This window comes from Xyrauchen texanus, chromosome 2 (genome assembly GCF_025860055.1).
Source record: "Xyrauchen texanus isolate HMW12.3.18 chromosome 2, RBS_HiC_50CHRs, whole genome shotgun sequence".
Taxonomy (NCBI): domain Eukaryota; kingdom Metazoa; phylum Chordata; class Actinopteri; order Cypriniformes; family Catostomidae; genus Xyrauchen; species Xyrauchen texanus.
Window position 1 is genome coordinate 17,921,369 of NC_068277.1, and position 22,493 is coordinate 17,943,861.

At 42.0% G+C, this 22,493-nt stretch overlaps 1 protein-coding gene across 4 annotated transcripts in view; it reads right to left on the reverse strand.

Moving 5' to 3' along the window:
* rgs12a (regulator of G protein signaling 12a) overlaps positions 1–22,493 on the reverse strand; it is a 71,544-nt gene that overhangs the window by 31,455 nt on the left and 17,596 nt on the right. The window contains exon 1 of one of the 4 annotated variants that reach the window (XM_052145948.1): positions 9,813–9,909. The exons of the other annotated variants lie outside the window; for them this stretch is intronic. Within the exon in view, the coding sequence (XP_052001908.1) occupies positions 9,813–9,902 (90 nt within the window). The 5' untranslated portion in view covers positions 9,903–9,909. Of the gene's footprint in view, positions 1–9,812; positions 9,910–22,493 lie in introns of those variants that run through there. 4 annotated transcript variants of the gene reach the window in all.

Below are 22,493 nucleotides of genomic sequence, written 5' to 3' on the forward strand. Positions count from 1 at the left end.
TGACGCCATGGGAAGTTTGGATATGTGAATGGTGAGCTCTGCACAAAATGTTAACACTTTTAATGGTATAAACCAGTGAGATTCGATACACTCTGTTCCATATCTGTTCTAGGTGGACAATATGTCAAAGAATTAAACTTCGGGCTTTGGAGACATTAAAAGGCACTTATGTGCTCAAGCTGATGCCCCTGAGCAGCAGGCCACATGCCCGGACTCAATTTGGTCGGGAAAGTGTGTGAAATTTGGCAATGCTGATGAAGGTCGTTGCTGACTTAGAAGATCTTGCTGTGATATGTCAATCGATCACTGCCATGGAGATGAAATTCAAAGAGGTGGTTACAAGAGTGGGGGATGTTGAGAAACTTGGAGATTGATTATCTGGAGTAATTGGAGAGGGAATTATCTGCTAATCTGTTGGCGACCAATGTGGATTTGGACGCATCTGGGAGAAATTGAAGGACATGGAAAACCGTAACCGGCGAATAACGTCCAAATTGTCTGAATTCCTGAAGCTGAAGAGGGTCAAGATATGGTAAAATTCCTGGAAATCAAGCGAGCTCACAGAGTTCCAGCTCAGCAATCCGGTGAGGGAGACAGGCCCAGATCAATTCTAGCAACATTTCTGAGATCATCCGATAAAGATCTTGTGTTGCACGAGGTGAGGCGAAAAGGAAGGCTTTTTTGGAAAAACCACAACATTTTTTTGTTCCCAGACTTTGCAAAGTTGACAAGAAAGAAATATGATTGAAGGAATGCATATGGTGATGGTGGTGTAGTGGTCTAAAGCATATAACTGGTAATCTAGTAATCAGAAAGTCGCTGGTTCGATCCCCAGAGCAACCTGGAGTTAAGTGCCTTGCTCAAAGACACAATGGTGGTGGTGGCTGTGGGGATCGAACCAGCGATCCCCACATGCATTTGGCAGACGCTTTTATCCAAAGCGACTTTTATCCAAAGTCGCTTTGGATAAAAGCGTCTGCCAAATGCATAAATGTAATGTAAATGTAATGAATGCAAGAAACTTTTACATCAACAGAAGGTCGCTTATGCACTGATGTTCCAGGCCAAATTGAGAACAGATGCTAAGGATGTCCGCAAAACATTTACATGTCCCCAGCAAGCGCTGTCCTTCGTAAAGTCAATGGAGTAAGTTTTTGTGGTACTCACGTTGCAGCCAAGTGGACCAACTCAATGAACATTCACTTGTCTGTTCGAGGAACTGAGCGCTTTTTTGTTTCTTTTTGTGCTGGTTCGCCTAGCGGCTGGAGTTTGTTATGTGAAGCAACAATCCTTCGGGACAGTGTTGTGGATGAATCTGCATGTTCTTTGTGCTTATGCCTCCTTTTAGCTGCAGTTTGTTTTGTGGATTATTTCTTGCAAGACATTGGAGTAGCGCCCCTTTAGTTTTTTTTTCTGTGTGCTGGTTCTGCCTAGCGGCTGGAGTATATTTTGTTTAATAACACACCTTAGTGATGGTTATGTGGATGAATGTACACTGTACGCTGGCTCAAGTAAGAGCAGGGGAGTCATTACATTGATAAGTAAACAACTACAATTCAAATGTCTCAAACATAGTAAAGATAAATTAGTCATTTTTGTTTTAGCAGAAATACGGGGGCAATGTCTTATTTTGGCTAATATTTACGCACCTAACATTGATGATCAGGTCTTTTTTATAGATCTGGAAGGGATGTTGCAAGCAGCTGGCACCCCTCATGATATAATACTGGGAGGAGACTTAAAACATTTGATGGACTCAGTCCTTGATCATAGTGAAGCTAAAGTGTGCAAGAACCTTGAGCAACATTGACGCTTCACAGGATGTGTAAAAATCTTACAGATATTTGGAGACTTTTGAAGACTATACATTTTTCCAAAAAGTCCAAAAGCACGAGAACTTGTGGTGTTGGAAGGAAATATTAAAAGTGCAGAGGCAGAACTGAAGTGCCGAATGTCATCTGATGGCTTCAGAGAATTGACCCGATTGAATTACAGATACAATGCTATTTTGTCCCGGAAGGTGGAGTTTTGGCCATTCAGGGGAAGAGAGTCGTACTTTGAGTCAGGGGATAAGGCAGGAAAATATCTGGCTAGATCTATACAACAGAGAGAGTCTTTTTCTACCATTCCCTCAGTGTAATCTGCTGGTGGGGAAACATTTACCTCGGCCATTGATATAATAATGCTTTTAAAGAATTCTATCTTGATCTCTATAGTTCAAATTCTTCATCTACTGATGAGGATATTAGAAACTTTGTAGAACCATTAGAACTTTCTAAACTGACAACTAAGCAAAACAATTCTCTTGAATCTGATATAAGCTTGGAGGAGCTTGGGGAGGTCATAAAGGCCTTGCCTACAGGCAAATCTCCAGGGCCAGATGGCTTTGCCACTTAGTTTTTTTAGACTTTATGCTATAGAATTGGCTCCAATTCTGCTAGAAATTTATATGGAATCCTTAAAGAATGGAAAGCTTCCGCAACCATGACACAAGCCCGGATCAGTCTGATTAAAAAAAAAGGACAAAGATCCAAGTGAGTGTAAGAGTTACCATCGAATTTCCCTGATCTAGCTTGATGTTAAAATATTGTCAACATTTTTAGCTAACCAATTAAGTAAGGTTATGACATCTATATACATATAGATCAGGTGGGTTTTATTCGGGGCTGAAGCTATTCTGATAACATTAGGCGTTTCATCAATATCATGTGGTCAGTGGTGAATGATCAGACTCCAGTCGCTGCCATCTCACTTGACACTGAGAAGGCGTTTGATATGGTAGAATGGTATTATTTTAAGATTTTGGAAATGTACGGGTTTGGGAATACTTTTATTGGTTGGATTAAGTTTTAGACACCCAGAAGCAGCGGTAAAAACAAATGTATTACTTTCGGATTATTTTACTCTGGATAGGGGTACCAGGTAGGGTTACCCTCTTTCCCCATTACTGTTTTGTCTTGCCCTGGACCCATGATCAGCTGCGACAAGAAAGGAGGAGGATTTTCCAGGGATGGTGGCGGGAGGTGTGGGGCATACGCTTTTGCTGTATGCAGAATACATTTTATTATTTGTCTCCGACCCGACAAGAATTTAAATTTCTTTTCTAAATTCTAGAGTTATTTGGTCAAAATCCGAAGCTTTGGCTCTAATAGCATACTGTACGGTAACAGCTTTTCAGCCAGGCGCCTTCCAGTGTTCCAAACAGGGCATTAAGTATTTGGGTATTTTATTCCCAGCAAATTTGTGTGATTTAGTTAATTTTAACCCTTTAATAAAAAGGTTTTGAGCGATGTGGGCAGGTGGGCTTCATTACATTTATCTATGATTGGGAAGGTTAATGTTATTTAAAAGAATTGTATTCCAAAATTCACCTACCTGCTACAGTCTCTCCCTTTAGATGTCACCCTATCTTATTTCAAGCAATTTGATAGCATAGCAAAGTCCTTCATTTGGAATGATAAATGTCCCAGATTACATTTCAGTAAATTGCACAAGCAGATTGACAAAGGTGGGCAAGGCCTACCCAAGATTTCGCTTTGCTATTATGCATTCGGTCACAGACATTTGGCTTGGGATGGTGCTTTAAATTCTATCAAGAGATTATAGGAGAAAGATTTAAAGGGTAACTAAACACCTGCTCAGATTCTGACTCCACCCACTAGAAATATTTGAAAATGCAGGAAAAGTGGGCAGACCCCGGCGGGGATAGAGGGAACGAACCGAGTGCGGGGCTGAGCGGGGGCACCTGAGACTCGTAGTGACGGATTAATTGACAGCTGCTGTCAGACTCTGTTATTATTATTCCTCACATGGTCGCAAGACGACATGTACATGAATCTGGCGTGGTGAGCTGGAACCTGCTTATGTCAGCTGTCACCGCTTACGTCACGAAGTACCGCAACAGCCAATAGGAAAATTCAACTGCAGTAGCCACCGTTCAACCTGAAGAGGGCAGCAATCAGAGGTTTTTACACCATATGTTGTAGAATTAAAACACTTTACACACAAATGTCAAAAAAATTACTTGAATCAATGACCAGTACTAATAAAGCCCCATGCTTACAGATCATTAACTAAAAAAAAGTTGGTTTAGGGTTTAGTTACCCTTTAAAATTGGTTTTGGAGGAGAGAGTGTGAGCTAGGTTTCTAAAAACATCATGTCAGCATCTAGAGATGCAAGTGTGCGCCTTATGCAATTCAAGATTTTACATAAATTCTATTGGACCCCCACTAGATTGTGTAGACTTGGTCTTAAAGACACACCCACCTGCTGGCAATGCCAATCAGAAGATGGAGACACAACCCATGTTATTTGGTGGTATGTTAAGATCCAAGAATTTTGGTTGAAGGTTCATAATTTTATGTGTGACGTATTGGGCACTCGGATTTGGTTTTGCCCCAGACTCTGTGTTTTGGGCAATGGGGCGGTCATTGTGGGGAATAAAAAATTGGGTTCTGACCAGTGTAATGATCATCAGAAAAATTATTTTAAGGGGATGGAGGTCAGCGGGAGTGCCCCCATTTCAACAGTGCACAGAGATGTCGAGGGCGTCGGCTTTTGAGGAAGTGTAATTTTGAACACTGGGTAACTTAGATTTGTTTGTTGGGTAATGGGGCAACTATTTGGAGCATGCATAAAAATTAAGCATACCCTAGCCTTTAGGGTCAGGGGTTTGTTTTAAGTCAGCATGAAATCAAAATTGCCCCCGTTTATTTTATTAATGCAAGTTACTGGTCTTATTGTGATAGATTCATCAATGAATATCTGCTATTTTATAAAAATATCGGACCTTGTAAACTTTATTTGCTCTTCTGGTGAAATGACTGACTCTTCTCTGCTGGCATATGTGGTAGTCAGTTTTTAACTCCTGGCCTTCAAGAGTCACAAGAGTTGTAAACACACTTGATATCAAAGCAGCTTATGCAGAGATGAAAAGGTGTATTTTCCTCCCAAAAGTCAGTTTCTTCCCAAAAATTCCTTGGTTATGTTTCGTTTCACTACGTCACAATATGGAAGTTGGTCGCAACTTGTATTTCATTTAGACTTTAAGTATAGCAATAGTAATGGAGTTAATACTAAAATAAAACAATAGTGATGCTTGCCTTCACTATTGCTGGTTCAGCTAGTTACTTTTTAACTAGCTGAACCAGCAAGCCTTCCTTGGTCTACCGGTGTTATCAGAAAAACCTTGCTGGTTGACCAACATTTTTGGCTGGAGACCAGTACAAAACCAGAAAAAAACTGTTTGGATCAACATGGAAATAAGTGCTGTTCCAACTTGGTCATTTTATAAGGGTTAGTGAGCACAATGGACTACATCAAGTATAAACGGTAGTCCACTGAATTTCCAGGCCTGAAATCTGAAAATTCCCTCCAATAATTACTGTCACGATTGAGCAGCAAGGCAGATGCGGATCTAAACGCAGTTACACTTTATTAAATAAACAAGCAAGAAAAAGCAAAGGAAAACCCTCAATGGGGAAATAAACATAAAACTAGAAAACACAGGCAGGGAACACACACCAGGCTAACAACATTCAACGAACGACAAGGGGTGAACAAAAAGCAGGGCTTAAATACACAGTGAGTGATGACTGAATGAGATACAGGTGAAAACAATGAACAAAATGGCAGTGAAGATGGCAGGTGGATTCTGGGAAGTGTAGTTCTAAACAATGACAAGTGAACACGAAGGCTAACCAAAAGACAAAAGTGAAAACTAAGGAATGCAAAGGTGGCAGACAAAGGGCAACAGTGAAACAAGACAAGGAATTCCTAACATAGCCCCCCCTCAAGGATCGGATTCCAGACGATCAAAGTAACATAAAACAAAACAAAAAATGTCCATGACTGGGGGGGAGCTTGAGGTGGGCAGACAGACCAAGGGGGCAACGAGGGGCAGACAGACAGTCCAGGGGGCACAAAAAGCAGGCAGGAAGTCCAAGGGGGCACAGATGGTAGGCAGGAAGTCCAAGGGGGCACAGATGGCAGGCAGGAAGTCCAAGAGGGCACAAAGGGCAAGGACAAGTTCAGGTGGTCAGGGAGCTGGCCACCGGGCAAGGACAGGTTTGGGGAACCTGGGAGGAGGCCACTGGACAGGGACCGGGTCAGGGGGCCTGGGCGGAGGCCACAGGACAGGGACCGGGTCAGGAGGCCTGGGAGGAGGCCACAGGACAGGGACCGGGTCAGGGGGCCTGGGCAGAGGCCACAGGACAGGGACCGGGTCAGGGGGCCTGGGCAGAGGCCACAGGACAGGGACCGGGTCAGGGGGCCTGGGCAGAGGCCACAGGACAGGGACCGGGTCAGGGGGCCTGGGCAGAGGCCACAGGACAGGGACCGGGTCAGGGGGCCTGGGAGGAGGCCACAGGACAGGGACCGGATCAGGAGGCCTGGGAGGAGGCCACAGGACAGGGACCGGGTCAGGAGGCCTGGGGGAAGGCCACAGGACGGGAACAGGGTCAGGAGGCCTGGGAGGAGGCCACAGGACAGGGACAGGGTCAGGAGGCCTGGGAGGAGGCCACAGGACGGGAACAGGGTCAGAAGGCCTGGGAGGAGGCCACAGGACGGGAACAGGGTCAGAAGGCCTAGGAGGAGGCCACAGGACGGGAACAGGGTCAGAAGGCCTGGGAGGAGGCCACAGGACGGGAACAGGGTCAGAAGGCCTGGGAGGAGGCCACAGGACGGGAACAGGGTCAGAAGGCCTGGGAGGAGGCCACAGGACGGGAACAGGGTCAGAAGGCCTGGGAGGAGGCCACAGGACGGGAACAGGGTCAGAAGGCCTGGGAGGAGGCCACAGGACAGGGACCGGGTCAGGAGACCTGGGAGGAGGCCAGAGGACTGGAACAGGGTCAGGTGGCCTGGGAGGCGGCCACAGGACAGGGACTGGGTCAGGAGGCCTGGGAGGAGGCCACAGGACGGGAACAGGGTCAGAAGGCCTGGGAGGAGGCCACAGGTCAGGGACAGGGTCAGGACCCCTGGGAGGAGGCCCTAAAGGCGGTGACCTGGAAGGCTCTGGCGGCGGAGCCGCGGGAGGCTCGGGAGGCGGAGCCGCGGGAGGCGGAGCCGAGGGCGGCTCGGGAGGCGGAGCCGAGGGCGGCTCGGGAGGCGGAGCCGAGGGCGGCTCAGCTGAGGGAGGCTCTGGAGGCTCAGAGGCCTCAGGGGGCGGAGCCGAGGGAGGAGGAATCATGGAAGGCTCGGGAGGCTCAGCTGAGGGAGGCTCTGGAGGCGGAGCCGCAGGAGGCTCGGGAGGCGGAGCTGAGGGAGACTCGGGAGGCGGAGCTGAGGGAGGCTCGGGAGGCTCAGAGGCCTCAGGGGGCGGAGCCGTGGGAGGCTCAGGAGGCAGAGCCGAGGGAGGAGGAACCATGGAAAGCTCGGGAGGCTCAGGGGGCAGAGCCGTGGGAGGCTCAGGAGGCAGAGCAGAGGGAGGCTCGAGAGGCGGAGCCCTGGGAGGCTCGAGAGGAGGAGCCCTGGGAGGCTCGAGAGGAGGAGCCCTGGGAGGCTCGAGAGACTTGAGAGATGGAGCCCTGGGAGGCTTGAGAGGCGGAGCCCTGGGAGGCTTGAGAGGCGGAGCCCTGGGAGGCTTGAGAGGCGGAGCTCTGTAAAGCTCGGGAGGCGGAGCTCTGTAAAGCTCGGGAGGCGGAGCCCTGGGAGGCTTGAGAGGTGAAGCTCTGGAAAGCTCGGGAGGCTCGGAAGGCGGAGCTCTGGAAAGCTCGGAAGGCGGAGCTCTGGAAAGCTCGGGAGGCTCGAGGGGCGCAGGCTCTAGGACGGGCATGACCATTGGTGCTGGCTTTTGGTCAGTCCTGGCTATTGGCGTTGGCCCAGGAACGGTCGAGGCTACAGGCGCCGGCTCAGGGACGGTCGAGGCTACAGGCGCCGGCTCAGGGACGGTCGAGGCTACAGGCGCCGGCTCAGGGACGGTCGAGGCTACAGGCTCTGGCTGGGTGACCGTGGTATGCGCTGGCTTGGGTTCGCTGACCGTGGCTGACGAGGGCTCTGGCTCGCTGACCGGAGCTGATGAGGGCTCTGGCTCGCAGACCGGGGCAGGCGAGGGCTCTGGCCCGCTGACCGGGGCAGGCGAGGGCTCTGGCTCGCTGGCCGGGGCAGGCGAGGGCTCTGGCTCGCTGGCCGGGGCAGGCGTGGGCTCTGGCTCGCTGGCCGTGGCAGGCGTGGGCTCTGGCTCGCTGGCCGTGGCAGGCGTGGGCTCTGGCTCGCTGGCCGTGGCAGGCGTGGGCTCTGGCTCGCTGGCCCTGGCAGGCGTGGGCTCTGGCTCGCTGGCCCTGGCAGGCGTGGGCTCTGGCTCGCTGGCCCTGGCAGGCACGGAAAGCCCAGTGGCGGAAACCGGGATCGAGAGAGGTGGTTCCCCGGCAGCGAGTACTCCCAAGACTAGATCCACATATTCCCTCCACGTGAGGTCTCCGGAGTTCGGCAATCCCCTCAGCTGGTACGTTGGTAGCCCGAGCTGGTAGATGGTTTTCAGGGATGTGTCGTCGAAGCCGGTGTGGATGGCAACAGCGGAAAAGAAGTGGGAGTACTCGCGGATGGTCAACTCCGCCTGGGTCAGTTCCATCAGGTAAGCTGCTAGATCCATATTGGGTCGTTCGTTCTGTCACGATTGAGCAGCAAGGCAGACGAGGAGATGCGGATCTAAACGCAGTTACACTTTATTAAATAAACAAGCAAGAAAAAGCAAAGGAAAACCCTCAATGGGGAAATAAACATAAAACTAGAAAACACAGGCAGGGACCACACACCAGGCTAACAACATTCAACGAACGACAAGGGGTGAACAAAAAGCAGGGCTTAAATACACAGTGAGTGATGTCTGAATGAGATACAGGTGAAAACAATGAACAAAATGGCAGTGAAGATGGCAGGTGGATTCTGGGAAGTGTAGTTCTAAACAATGACAAGTGAACACGAAGGCTAACCAAAAGACAAAAGTGAAAACTAAGGAATGCAAAGGTGGCAGACAAAGGGCAACAGTGAAACAAGACAAGGAATCCCTAACAATTACATTCCTTTGATGTCTAGGCACACCTGCCACACTTCTTGTGAGTCTTTACACCTCCACTGACTTTACACAAGCAAGCTTCACCACAACATGTGTGGCAAATGTTGCTGAGACATGCTTTGTTTATATTTCCACCTTTTAAACTATGTGGTTACATTTTGCCCTTTTAACCTCAAAGGAAACTCAAGAACTAAACTGGACTATCTCAGTTTTTGACATGGATTTATTTGTGATACATATGTCGCCTTCTCTTTTTCTTTCAGTTGTAACCACTAACACTACTTCTTTCTTATCAAGTAGGTCTTTTTTTTCCTTTTCATTCAGGAAGTTCAGCAAATTCAAACAAACATATTATTCCCTCTTCTGATGACATTTGTTGATAATAGAAAGACAAAACCCATAGCAGAGCACACTATCTCCTGGCTACAGCTAAAAACACAGCTGCAACAGAGAAGCACTGGGTCTAAACTAAATATCCTGGCTTGTCATAGCATGTTTAAACTGAAGTTATGGCACAAGAGGATAAAGACGAATCACAAGGTCTACAACCACAGGTGAGAACACAGTGAGGACAGACATCCACACACACACAACTGTGGAAACATCAGAGTGTGAAAAGGCAATGACTCCAGGACTGATGAGCCTGAGTCTCCTTGCTGCAGATGCTCAGTGTGGGAGTGCAGGAATGAGATAAAACACCATGAGTAAAACAGCGGATCTAACCAAGCCCAATCATTTGGCTTCGGAGAAAAGAAAAACAGAAATTTGAGAAAAAGGCTGAAATTTGTGGAGCAAACTTACCATTTTAGGGGGCTGCTTTTTCCTGAAGGAAAGTCTCTTTATGAGACTCATGGTCAAGATGCTTCTTCTCTTTGTCGAATTTCGGTTCATTACTGCAACTCCATGAGTGGGTGACTGTGAGTAAATGTGTGCATACCTGAAGATTCGCAACCCAGGATCAGATAGTGACACAGAAATCTTGTCGCTACATGTTCAGTCAGCCTCCAACATATAACAATGCAGACTAACTGACTCTCTTGTACTGTAGTCATAGCTAAGCTGTGACACACAAATAATGTCAGCTTCATATCTTCCTCGTCCACTTCTGACATATCTATCAAAGAGGTCTATAATACCTGGAAAAAGCTTTCCAATAGCATTCCAACTGATCTGAATTGCAGCTGCTCAGCTAGCACATGACCCCCCAGAATTATGTGACCTGCATAAGCTGCCATCTTTGCTTATGGGTTTCAGATACAGTTTTTTTATTTTAGCAAATAACCTGAGCCGTAAATGCCAAAAAGGATTTCATAAAGTACTTAATAAAAGAGTTATATGACATGAAGCAAACAACCAGCTCTGAGGTGAATCACAACATTACAAACCAAAAATATAAAATTTGATTTAAAGCAAATATATAATCGCAATATCAAACAACTGAATTAAAGTTGTTGATTATAAGTATATAATGAATGTATTTAAAGTAGTTTGCAAAATATTCCACAATATACAAGTAGTTTGAGAGTGTAGGGAGACTATGTACACTGATGAGCCAAAACATAATGACCACCTGCTTAATAAGCCATTTATACTCTTTGTGCTGCCAAAACAGCACTAACCCACAGAGGCATGGACTTTACTAGACCCCTGAAGGTGTTCTGTGGAATCTGGTACCAAGACATAAGCTGCAGATCCTTCAAGTCCTGTATGTTGCGAGGTGGAGCCGTCTTGGATCGGACTTGTAGGTCCAGCACATCCCACAGATGCTCAATCAGAATGAGATCTGGGGAATTTGGAGGCCAGGGCAACACCGTGAACTCTTCATCATATTTCTCAAACCATTCCTGAAAAATGTGTGCAGTATGGCAGGGTGCATTATCTTGCTGAAAGAGACAACTGCCATCAGGGAATATCATTGCCATGAAGAGGTGTACCTGGTCTGCAACGATGTTTAGGTTGGTGGCACGTGTCAGACTGATGTTTTCATGAATGGCCGGACCCAGAGTTTCCCAGCAGAACATTGCCCATGGCATCACACTTCCTCCGCCAGCTTGTCATCTTCCTACAGTGCATCCTTGTGCCATCACTTCCCCAGGTCATCGGTGCACACGTACACGGCCATCCATGTGATATAAAAGAAAACAGGACACATCAGATCTGGCGACCTTCTTCTACTGCTCCAAGGCCCAATACTGATGGTGGACAAGGGTTATCATGTGTACTCTGACCTGTCTGCAGCTTTGAAGCCCCATACGCAGCAGGGTGTGATGCACTGCATGTTGTGACACATTCCTCCGTAACTATCATTAAACTTTTCTATGACTTGTGCCACAGAAGATCTTCTGTTAGTTTGGACCAGACGGGATAGCCTTTGTTGCCCTTGCGCATCGATGAGCCTTGGGCGCACAACACCCTATCACCGGTTTGTGGTTTGTTCCTCCTCGGACCACTGTCACTAGGTACTCACCACTGCTGACAGGGAGCATCCCACAAGCCTTGCCGTTTCAGAGATGCTCTGACCCAGTCGTCTGGCCATAACAATATGGCCCTAATCAAAGTCGCTTAGGTCTTTACTCCTGCCCCTTTCTCCTGCATGACACGTTAGGAGAAAATCAATGTTATTTGCTTCACCTGTGGAATCTTCCCATCTTCTGGATGGGAAGATTGAAATCGAGCGTGTCCAGAGGATGGGTCAGTATCAGGAGGGTGGAAGGCCCAGGAGACTTATGGTAAATCTGCTGCGTCTCAAAGATAAATAACGCATTCTTTCCTCTGCTAAAAAGCTCAAGGGGGCTAACATTTACATAAATGAAGATTTTTCTGGGGCTGTGCTTCAAAGAAGTAAGGAACTGTGGCCTAAGCTCAAAGCTGCTAGAGCCCAAGGTGAAAAAGCAATATTAAGGTATGATAAATTAATAATTTTGCCGAGAGAGGAAAGTATTCAGGACTGAGATACATTTTAGGGTCAAGTACTATGTTTTGATGTGTTTGTGATTGCATTCCTTATATCACACTAATGTGTACAACTACAACTAGTAAAGGTTTGGTTTTGGCACATTTAAATATTTGTAGTATAAGGAATAAAATTCAAGATATTATTAATTTAGTGCACAAGTATTCAATTAATATATTAGCTCTATCTGAGACACATCTCGAAAGCTCTATTCAAAACTCTGAATTACCAGTTAAAGGTTTTAATGTTTTTAGAAAGTATAGAAATAAATTTGGTGGTGGTGCGGCCATCTTTGTGCAAAGCAACATTCCTTGTAATTTAAAACACAATTTAATATATGATGACATTGAAGCTATATGGGTAGAAGTCCATGTACCTTATATGAAACCTGTACTTGTGGGATGCTGTTATAGACCTCCTGATGCACACGTGGACTATCTGACATGCTTAGGTGAAATGCTTGATAATGTCTCTGATGTCAATTCTGAACTATATTTATTTGGAGATATGAATATTGATTGGAATGATGACAGATGCACAAAGAAAAAGAAATTACTTTCCTATATAAGTGTCTGCAATTTACATCAAATTGTCAATGTGCCAACAAGAATCGTTACCAACAAGGTGGGCATTACAACAGCAACATGTATTGACCACATTTACACTAATGTATCAGAACGGTGTACTGATGTTGTGTCAATACCAGTTGGATTTAGTGACCATAATCTCATTGCTGTTAATAAGAAAGCGAAAGTCCCTAAAGCTAAAGCTAATTTTGGTACTTATAAAAGGTCTTATAAAGTAACAACTATTGAAAAGATTGTGGGAGAAGTAAAACATGTTGATTGGAAAGATGTGTACTGTGGCCACTACCCAGGAGATTCTTTGGATGCTTTCATGAGTATGCTTTTGTGCATTGTTGATAAATATGCACCGATGAAAAATAGGGTAATAAAATCAAATGGTGCGAGGTGGATTGATTCAACATTGAAAAATATGATGAAACAAAGAGATGAAGCTAAACAAATGGCTGTGAAAACGAGATTATTGGAGGACAGATTAAAATACTGTAAATTAAGGAATCAAGTTACTAAAATAAATAAAAGGAAAAAGAAAGAGTATTACAAAAATAGAATAAACAGTGTTAAGTATGATGGCAAAAAGCTTTGGCACGTCCTAAATGAAATTATGGGTAGAAATAGAAATGCATCAGCCTTCTTTTGTAGAGTCTGATGGAGGTTTTATAACAGAATCTAAAGACATTGCAGATTATTTTAATAATTATTTTATAAATAAAGTAAATAATTTAAGAAAAGGTTTTAGAACACAAGATTTTGATTACTGTGAACTGATCAAAAATGAAATCATGGCTGATAAAATGTGTAACTTTCATTTTAGTCGCGTGCAAACTGCAGAAGTGATGGCCCTGTTAAAGTCTCTTCCAACACATGGTAGTCCAGGCACAGACAACTTGGACAGCCTAGTATTGAATAAAACAGCTGAATATATTGCTGCTCCGTTGTGTTATATATTTAATCAGTGTATAGCGAGTGGGATTTATCCATCTTTGTGGAAGGAAGGGAAAATTATTCCATTGATAAAAAACAATCGATTATCTTATAATGGGCATAACTGTAGACCTATAAGTATTCTGCCTGCACTCAGTAAAGTTATGGAAAATATTATTCCTACACAAATTCGTAATTACTTTCAGAACAATAATTTGATGACTATGTTTCAGCATGCATATAGAAAGGCACATTCTACCTGTACAGCTCTTACACAAATGACCGATGGATGGCTTAGAAGTATGGATAACTCTGAATTAGTTGGTGTGGTCATGTTGGACTTCAGTGCTGCTTTTGATGTAATAGACCATTCTATTTTAATTGAGAAATTAAAGATCTACGGATTTTCTCCTTCTGCTATTTTACTAATGAAAAGTTATCTTTCACAAAGAACGCAGTGGGTTTTTTATAATGGTTCTTTATCTAATTATAAAGGTTTAGTTTGTGGTTTACCACAAGGAAGTTGTTTGGGTCCTCTTTTGTTTTCAGTTTTTATTAATGATTTGCCCTTAGCTGTCAAAAAAGCATCAATGACAATGTTTGCAGATGACTCAACTGTTTACTATGCTTCAAACTCATGTGACAAACTTAATCATGTTCTGTCTGGAGAGTTGGATTCGGTGTATAAGTGGGTTAGTGGAAACAAATTAGTCTTAAATATATCCAAATCTAAAAGTATGATCATTGGATCAAAACAAAAATTGATGCTTGGATCGGAATTAAAGTTACATATAGCCGGGCAAAGAATACAACGAGTAGAAAAGGCTAAACTGTTGGGTCGGGTTATTGACAGTAGTCTTTCTTGGACAGAACACATAAATACTATTGTTAACAGAATAGGATGTGGCATTGCATTAACTAAAAAATGTTGTCATTATGTGAATCAGGAAACTTTATAAATAGTAACAGAGTCATTAATATTATGTCACTTGTCATACTGCACTGAGGTGTGGTCTTCTGCAACTAAAAAGGACTTGTCAAAAATTCAGGTTGCGCAAAATAAAGCAGCAAGACTGGTTCTAGCCTGTTCAATTAAAACAAGTAGAGATCAGATGTATTCTACTCTTTCATGGCTCACTTTAAACCAAAGAATAACAGTTACTTTAAGCAGTATGATATATAACACATTGACAATGAAAGTGCCTATTTCTCTGTTTAATCAAATAGTGTATTTTAATTCTGTGCATAATTATAACACCAGAAAGGCAAATAATGGTCATATAATGACCCCCTATCCAAAAACTAATTTTATGAAGAAAACCGTTCTGTATAGAGCAATAGTCATCTGGAATAACATTCCCATTGAAGTTCGATCAGCTTTGTAATAAGCTGGCATTTAAAAGAAGTCTAAGGTGTTATGTGTCGATGTAGGTTTTTATATGTTATGATTAAGGTAATTGTAAATAACATGGTATTTATATTTAGTTTTATGAATCGAAACTAGATTGTATGTAGGTATGAGTGTGTGTTTGTGTATGTATGTACATATATAAAATGTATATATTGTTTACTGTGATGATTAAATGTGTTGTTGTTGTTGTAATGTAATTTTTTAGAATGGAACCCAGGAAGACTAGCTGATGGCACAGACTTTCAGCTAATGGGATCCTAAAAATAAACAAATAAACCTGTGAATGGTCATAATGTTTTGACTCAGCTGTGTAATTCGCACCACGTCATGGAAACGAGTGGTCACTGCTAGACTCTTTTGGCATAATTTGTTGGCCGCAAATCTCTAATTGGTGTATTTTCTCCTGTGGTATCATGGGTAGTGTAGTTCTTCACCAGAAATTCTGCTTTTAAACATGGTTTTATGTTGAAATAAAGCATACTGATGGCTTTAACAAAAGCATACACCATCAATTAACTCTGTCCGTCTTGAAAGGTTTAGAAAGTTATTTTGAATCATCAATTCCCCTATGGGAAAAAGTAATGGGATTTTTACTTCTTGAAAAAGACTGTTGCGCTCCATTACTCCAGAGCTCCAGGAAATTACGTTAAAACAATGCTGATTGGTTGATCACACCACAACAATATCCAGAGTCCAAAGCCTTTAATTAATGACTACCCTTAGCTATGACATCAAAGGCAGCAGATTTAACAATTTATTTCAACAGAATACCCTACTTTTGAATGGCAAAAAATTCCTCACCTAGAATGATGTAGATACAGCATCTACCAGCAGAAGCTACAGCCAGCCCACACAAAACCAACCTTGACCCCTCCATCTTTATGGTCAATTTATCATACATAAACTCCCTGTTTGGAATTTACTTGGAAATGTGTCTATGGATAAATTTAGATCCATTTGTCTTAGCACTGGGCATTCTGGGTGGGCCTTTCCCACACTGTAATTACCAGGGAAGTATGATTATATTACAGTGTTTTTCTTTTTCATTTTGGTTTTAAACCAGCTCTCAACAGTATTTGGGGATTTTGTGGTTCGAAAAAAAAAAACAGTTAGCCCGGCTTACCTAGACTAGGGTTGTGTGTATGTTTCTGAGTCAGAAAAGATTGTGAGCTCATGAATATGTGCATGTTGGTTGGGTGTGTATGTGTAGAGAGAGATAAAGTGGACTGCAGATTTACAGTATTAGTTTCCGCTTATCATCCACGAATGGCACCGAATTAGGGAAGTGTCCATTCTGTTGGGCGAGCAGGCTTGAATTGACTTCATATACTCAATGATGAATACTCTACATCTGCTGATGACATTTCAAAGTACAGTATGTAATACATGGTGGATGTAGTGTGCTTGGGTTCAGAAAATAAAGCTTCTCTTTTAGTTTAAGTGGCATCCCAGTGCTGAAGTAGAGCAAATATGATTCCAAAGTCATTTTCAATGAGGCACAACAAATGTGTTCCTCTTATCTCTGGCAGACAACAAACCGCCTGAAAATAACATCAGAGACCTCAGAGGAAACTTCCTTTGAGGCCGACGGAGGAAGGGCAAAGACTAATAAGGGGAAAACAGACAGAGAGTTAAAGGTAGACAGAAGGAGAGAGAGAGAGAGAGAGAGAGAGAGAGAGAGAGAGAGACAGAGAGAGAGAGAGAGAGAGAGAGAGAATATCCAATATTTTAGTGGTAGATGGTCCAATTACACCACAGAATTAAAATAAATAAATAAATATATATGTGTATATATGAAGTCTATTTTAAGATTTTAGGCATTTGACATTTTCATGACTCTTGTCATTTGTCATAAAATCATAGCACTACAATGCAAAAAAAAAATTAAATGTAAAGTAATTAAACACAATGGTAGTATTTGTTCAGCTAAAGGCTAAATATAATAATTCGGGTGTGCACATTGGGGATCCCTCCACGTAGAGTATGTCAAAAAGAAAATAAAATCCCTTTATTTTCACTCAACCATAAACAAAAGTGCAACGGTGGGTGAAAGTCTTGGGTGCAGTTTCAAGCAACATAGCAGTATGACAATTACAATAAACATCTGATATACACACAACACAATTTACACATCTTGTTACACAACACAATATACACTTAATAATATACAATATACAGTTTACACAAAATAAGACAGTATACAATAAAAATAATATACAATATACAGTATACACAAAATAAGACTGTATACAATAAAAATACACTGTACCCCTCCCCCCATGTAATCAGTGGAAATAAATATGAAGTGCTGTGTTGACATTCAGCTGTTGGTTGATAGTTAGTTGCCAGTGTGTTATTAAGAGAAGTATAAAATGTGAGTCCATTCTGAGGCTAGTAAGTGCGGTGGTGATATATGTATCGTGAGTGATCAAGAGTTCAAAAGTCTGATTGCTCGGGGGAAGAAGATGTCATGAAGTCGGCTGGTGCGGGTCCTGATGCTGGGAAGCAGCCCATGACTCAGGTGGCTTGAGTCTCTGATGATACTCCGAGCTTTTTACACACTGTGTGTGTGACGCAAATTGCGTCATCAGTCCAATTGTGCGGCACAACTCATTTTCTACTTCCTCCACATTGTGATGTCACTCTGTGGAAGACATTTGCATCTGATCTTCTCCGCAACAACAAATCAATGCCTTCTTTAGCTTATCACTTCCGTAGCCCACCCAGCATCGCCAAGCAGTGAGATGGCAAGTAGATTGAGCAGGTCAGTCAAGAGAAGAGACAGTCATAACAGCGGGCGTTTACTGTCAAGTCTTAAAGTAAGATATGTAGCACCAAAATTGAGCGTTTCTGACAGAGGGTCATGAGGGTAGACAATTAACATGTTTACAAATATATGATTATTTTTTGTGCAAAAACTGCACTGATATTATAAGTGAACCTCAAGGAACATATTAAAATAATTAAAAAAGGCATGTCATGACCCCTTTAAGGAGAACAGAGGGTTTACTCCAACAAAATGCGTCTATATCAACTGTACATCTACTGTTCATGATGCAGGCTGCCAATATTTATCGATTTCTGAGCCCAGAAAAATTGTAATACAAACAACACCACATGGTTTTCATTCATCCCATCAGACACGGTAACCTCTAAATGAAACCAAATGATTACAGTCAGGGACAAAAACAAAACCAGATGCAAACTTGCAACCACAATATGTCATTTGCCAAGGCCATGTATTTTCTTCCAAACCATAAAATGGACCTCAGCATTATATTAACCACTGTCTTAGGATGCATCGCCTGTAGAGGACTGTCCTTACAAACAGCAGAAGAAAAAGCTAATTTCACTGACCTAAATATTTTACCAAAACTGCCAATGATCCATTAAATAATTAATGGATCATTTCCATGTGAAATGATGATCCCACACTCAAAAAAATATTTTTGCCTATTTTTAAGACTTATCCATTTCAATTGAATAAAAAATTTCCATCTAATTGAATTCAATAGTCTTGAAGAAATTGTAATTGTAAAAAATAAAGATTTGTACATTTTATTTTGTTAAAGATTAGGCATTTCAATTAGATGGAAATTTGTTATTCAATTGAAATGGATACATATTAAAAATAGGCTAAAATATTTTTTTGAGTGCACATTCACAACAAGAGTATAGTGTCAGGATGTTAGGCCTCTGGCCAGAACACCCTACAATACATTACTACAATATAGTGTAGTATCTAATCTAAGATCTATAGATACAGTCATCCTTCAAATTTCCATGGATGTTTCCATGTTACAGTGCATACTGTATCAGAGTGGGCTCAGGCCAGGGCTATGGCATTACAATGCTGTTGAAATTGTTAAAATGTTTTTGTTGCAACAAATAGAATAGAATCTATAGTTTATACAGTATAAAAATCATAATGTCTATGGAGATTCCCCAGAAGGATAGCTGCACCAACATTTTTGTGTGAGTGGGCATGTATGTGTCAAGTGTCATGTGGTTAACAAGGAAAATTTTTTAGGTTACAAACTGGTAATTACAAGGGTATTATGTTATAAATGTGGTTTATGAGGACATCTCTAGTGTCCCCATAATTTAAATAGGTTAAAAAACATATTAAACGATGTTTTATTGAAAATGTAAAAATGCAGAAAGTTTTTTGTGAGGGTTAGATTTAGGGGTGGTGTTAGGTTTAGGGATAGAATTTACAATTTGTACAGTATAAAAATAATTATGTCTATGGAAAGTCCTCATAATGATAGATAGACCAACATGTGTGTGTGTGTGAGCGTGTATTTATCACTTTGTGGGGACCAAATGTCCCCATAAGGATAGTAAAACCCGAAATTTTTGACCTTGTGGGGACATGTTGTCGGTCCCCATGAGGAAAACGGCTTATAAATCATACAAAATTATGTTTTATGAAAATGTAAACATGCAGAAAGTTTTCTGTGAGGGTTAGGTTTAGGGGTAGGGTTAGGTTTAGGGGATAGAATATAAAGTTTGTACAGTTTAAAAACCATTATGTCTATGGAAAGTCCCCATAAAACATGGAAACACTACTGTGTGTGTGTGTGTGTGTGTGTGTGTGTGTGTTACTATGCAATTTCTAGGGTATTCTGGATGGTTTCACTCTGACCCCAGTCAAAAGAAAGAATCCACCAACAAGTCTCAATTAAGTTCTTCTCCCTAGATTTGGATCTGGTACATCTTCCAATCTAGGTCTATCAGAAATGTAATGCAGTTTTTATGTCGTCAACCAAAAATAATAAGTCAATTAATTTAGATGAGTAGCACATTGCAATACAAGCTGCATGATTAAATCGTTAATGTCTGTAGCACAAAGGCACAGGATGACTTATGCACTGAAGTTTGTAAGAAATCTGAAGTAGGAAGTTACGCAAGAACCACTAATAATAGTTGCAGGATCTGAGGCGTTTTTGTGTCCGTCTGCTGTGTTTTTCAACTGTTTTGAACAGAATGCAAACAATGTATTTTTAAACATGTACTAGACCAGGGGTCGGTAATCTATGGCACGCGTGCCAGCATTGGCATGCAGAGGGGTAATCACTGGCACGCCAACAACGGCGAGAAAGGAGCAGGCTATTTTATTTCTATCAATTCGCACCTAGATTCCAATCTTCCTCATGAATACACAGTGTGTTTCTAAGAGCTGAATGGGAGACTAAACAAAAAGTTAAAATGTGGCGAGATTCACTTCCGGTTAATCGCGAGAATAAAGACCTTAAAATAAATTTTTTGCTTTTTGCAGGTGTGATTCACAGAAAAGGGCTAAATAGTTGATCGCTTGTGATGAACGAATGGCTTGCACATTCAGCGTGAGTCTCGACACACTTTAATAGTGTTTATTCTCCCATTCAGCTGATGAAAACACGCTGTATGATCATGAGGAAGGATTACATCAAGATGTAGATTAGAATGCAGGTGCGAAAACTTAATATAAATAAAATAGCCTACTACTCTCTCACTGTTGCTTGCGTGCTATGATTACCCCTCTGTGTGATTTATACATTTTACATACATAAAATATACATTCATAATATAAGAAATATTTAAGATTCCACACAATTTTGTGATCAGTAATCAAATAAGAAATTTGTGACATTAACTGTGTTAACTCATTTTGTACAAAAGGACAGGTTTTCTTTCATTAAAGATCTTTCAAAAGTTGCTTTGTGAAAATTCACATGCAGGATCATGATTATATCATAATCATTGGGTTATGCTGATAATATCATTTGAAATGAAAATAAACTATTAAATTAGGGGGTTGGAACAGTCATTGACCAGGACAATAAAAATAAATCGCACTCCATGTCAAAAAGCTTGCCGACTCCTGCGCTAGACGGTTGTCTTTGACCATTGTGGCATGACTCAGTTTTTTTTTGCCACATTTTTTAAACGATGTGACAATTTAAAAACAGGGATGCAAACTCATGAGTGGTAAAAAAAAGTTAGAAAGTTATAGCAGGTGTTCCAGATGTATAGGCTAATTTCTGTTCATTCAGCTTCTTTTTTATGTTTAAGAAAATTTACTGCACAATTTGGGCAAATTAGCTTTTAGGTTACTTAGCTGAAAGGTGAGTAGTTTGCATCCCTATAAAAAAATGTTAAAAAAAATGTTAAACATGTCTTGAGACACCTGCATTCTGTTTCCACTGCATCTAGCCTTTTTAGTGCAAGAACGCATTCATTTTTTTTAGATATAAACTATTGCAAAGCAATGCAAATCATAGTTTTAGAAGGGCCAACATTTCAAACGTAGCATGAGCAAATGTGTAATGTAACGAATGCTCAAACACAGATTCCCACAAGGAACATATTTGCAAGCATTTAAACAGTGCCACATTAGCATCTGCAACACAGGATAAACATCTCGCAACTCCTTTGTGTGATGGTAATAAAGAGAGAGGCAGCACTCAATTGTCCTGAAGGAAAAGCATCCATCATCATCTAAGCTTAACCCGAGACCCCACCCAAGTACACTTTCAAACGTTCTCCCTTTCCTCCCTCTCTTTGTGCCTGAACCAAACTGAAACCTTACACTCATAATTATAAGTGAGCAGATCTTTTTCCTGGCAAAAATAGTTCCCTGTGCCCAAAAGCGTGAACCCAACCAACTGATTTCAAAGCCATGGTGGAATGTTTAAGACAACCTGTAAAATGGCTGAGGAAATATTAGGGATGGATTAAAAGGGCTCAACATGGAACAGAAGGAGCATCTTCACGCTTAAAAATATTTTTTCTCAATTATTTTTTTGTATAGACTGTATAGTGCTATATGATTATTTGGTTATTTTTGAAGTTGTATTATAGGTTCTTCAGATCAGCATTTGTATATATATATATAAGCATATTGGTTAGTTACATACAACACTTACAATTGAAGTAAATGGGTAAGACACTTACAATGGAAGTAAATGGGGTCTGTCAATAAATGTTAAAATAGATATTGAGTCTAAAGTTTAGTCAAAATACGTTAACATTATTCATGTTAACACGATTTTAGTGTAATAAAATAGCTTACTAACTTTATATGTGTAAAGTTATATTCAATTTTACGATTCGATCGACCGTCGTGCGTTTGTGCTTCAAACTTGATGTCAGGCCATTTCTTCGTGTGAGAGTTGCAGGTTGCAGTGGTTTGTTTCATCACACCTGCAGGGACCTCTTGTTTAGACTCTTGTTTAGATTATATCTTCCCACTTAAACTCATTCTGTTTGGAATGTCTGGTGGATCACACTCCTTCTTATCTAGGGACTTAAAAAAGCATCCGGCCGGGATTTCTAAATTTGAAAAAATGTCCGGGATTCGGCTTTAGTTGTATTATGATGTGCATCTGGTCGCACACATATTTGTATTGCTTTAACCCCTCTATGTAAGTCCCGCCTTCTAGCACACCAATTGGTCGATTATAAGAGGAGTGGTGGCGGCGGCGTAGTGGGCTAAAGCACATAACTGTTAATCAGAAGGTCGCTGGTTTGATCCCCACAGCCACCACCATTGTGTCCTTGAGCAAGGCACTTAACTCTGGGTTGCTCCGGGGAGATTGTCCCTGTAATAAGTGCACACCGTAAGT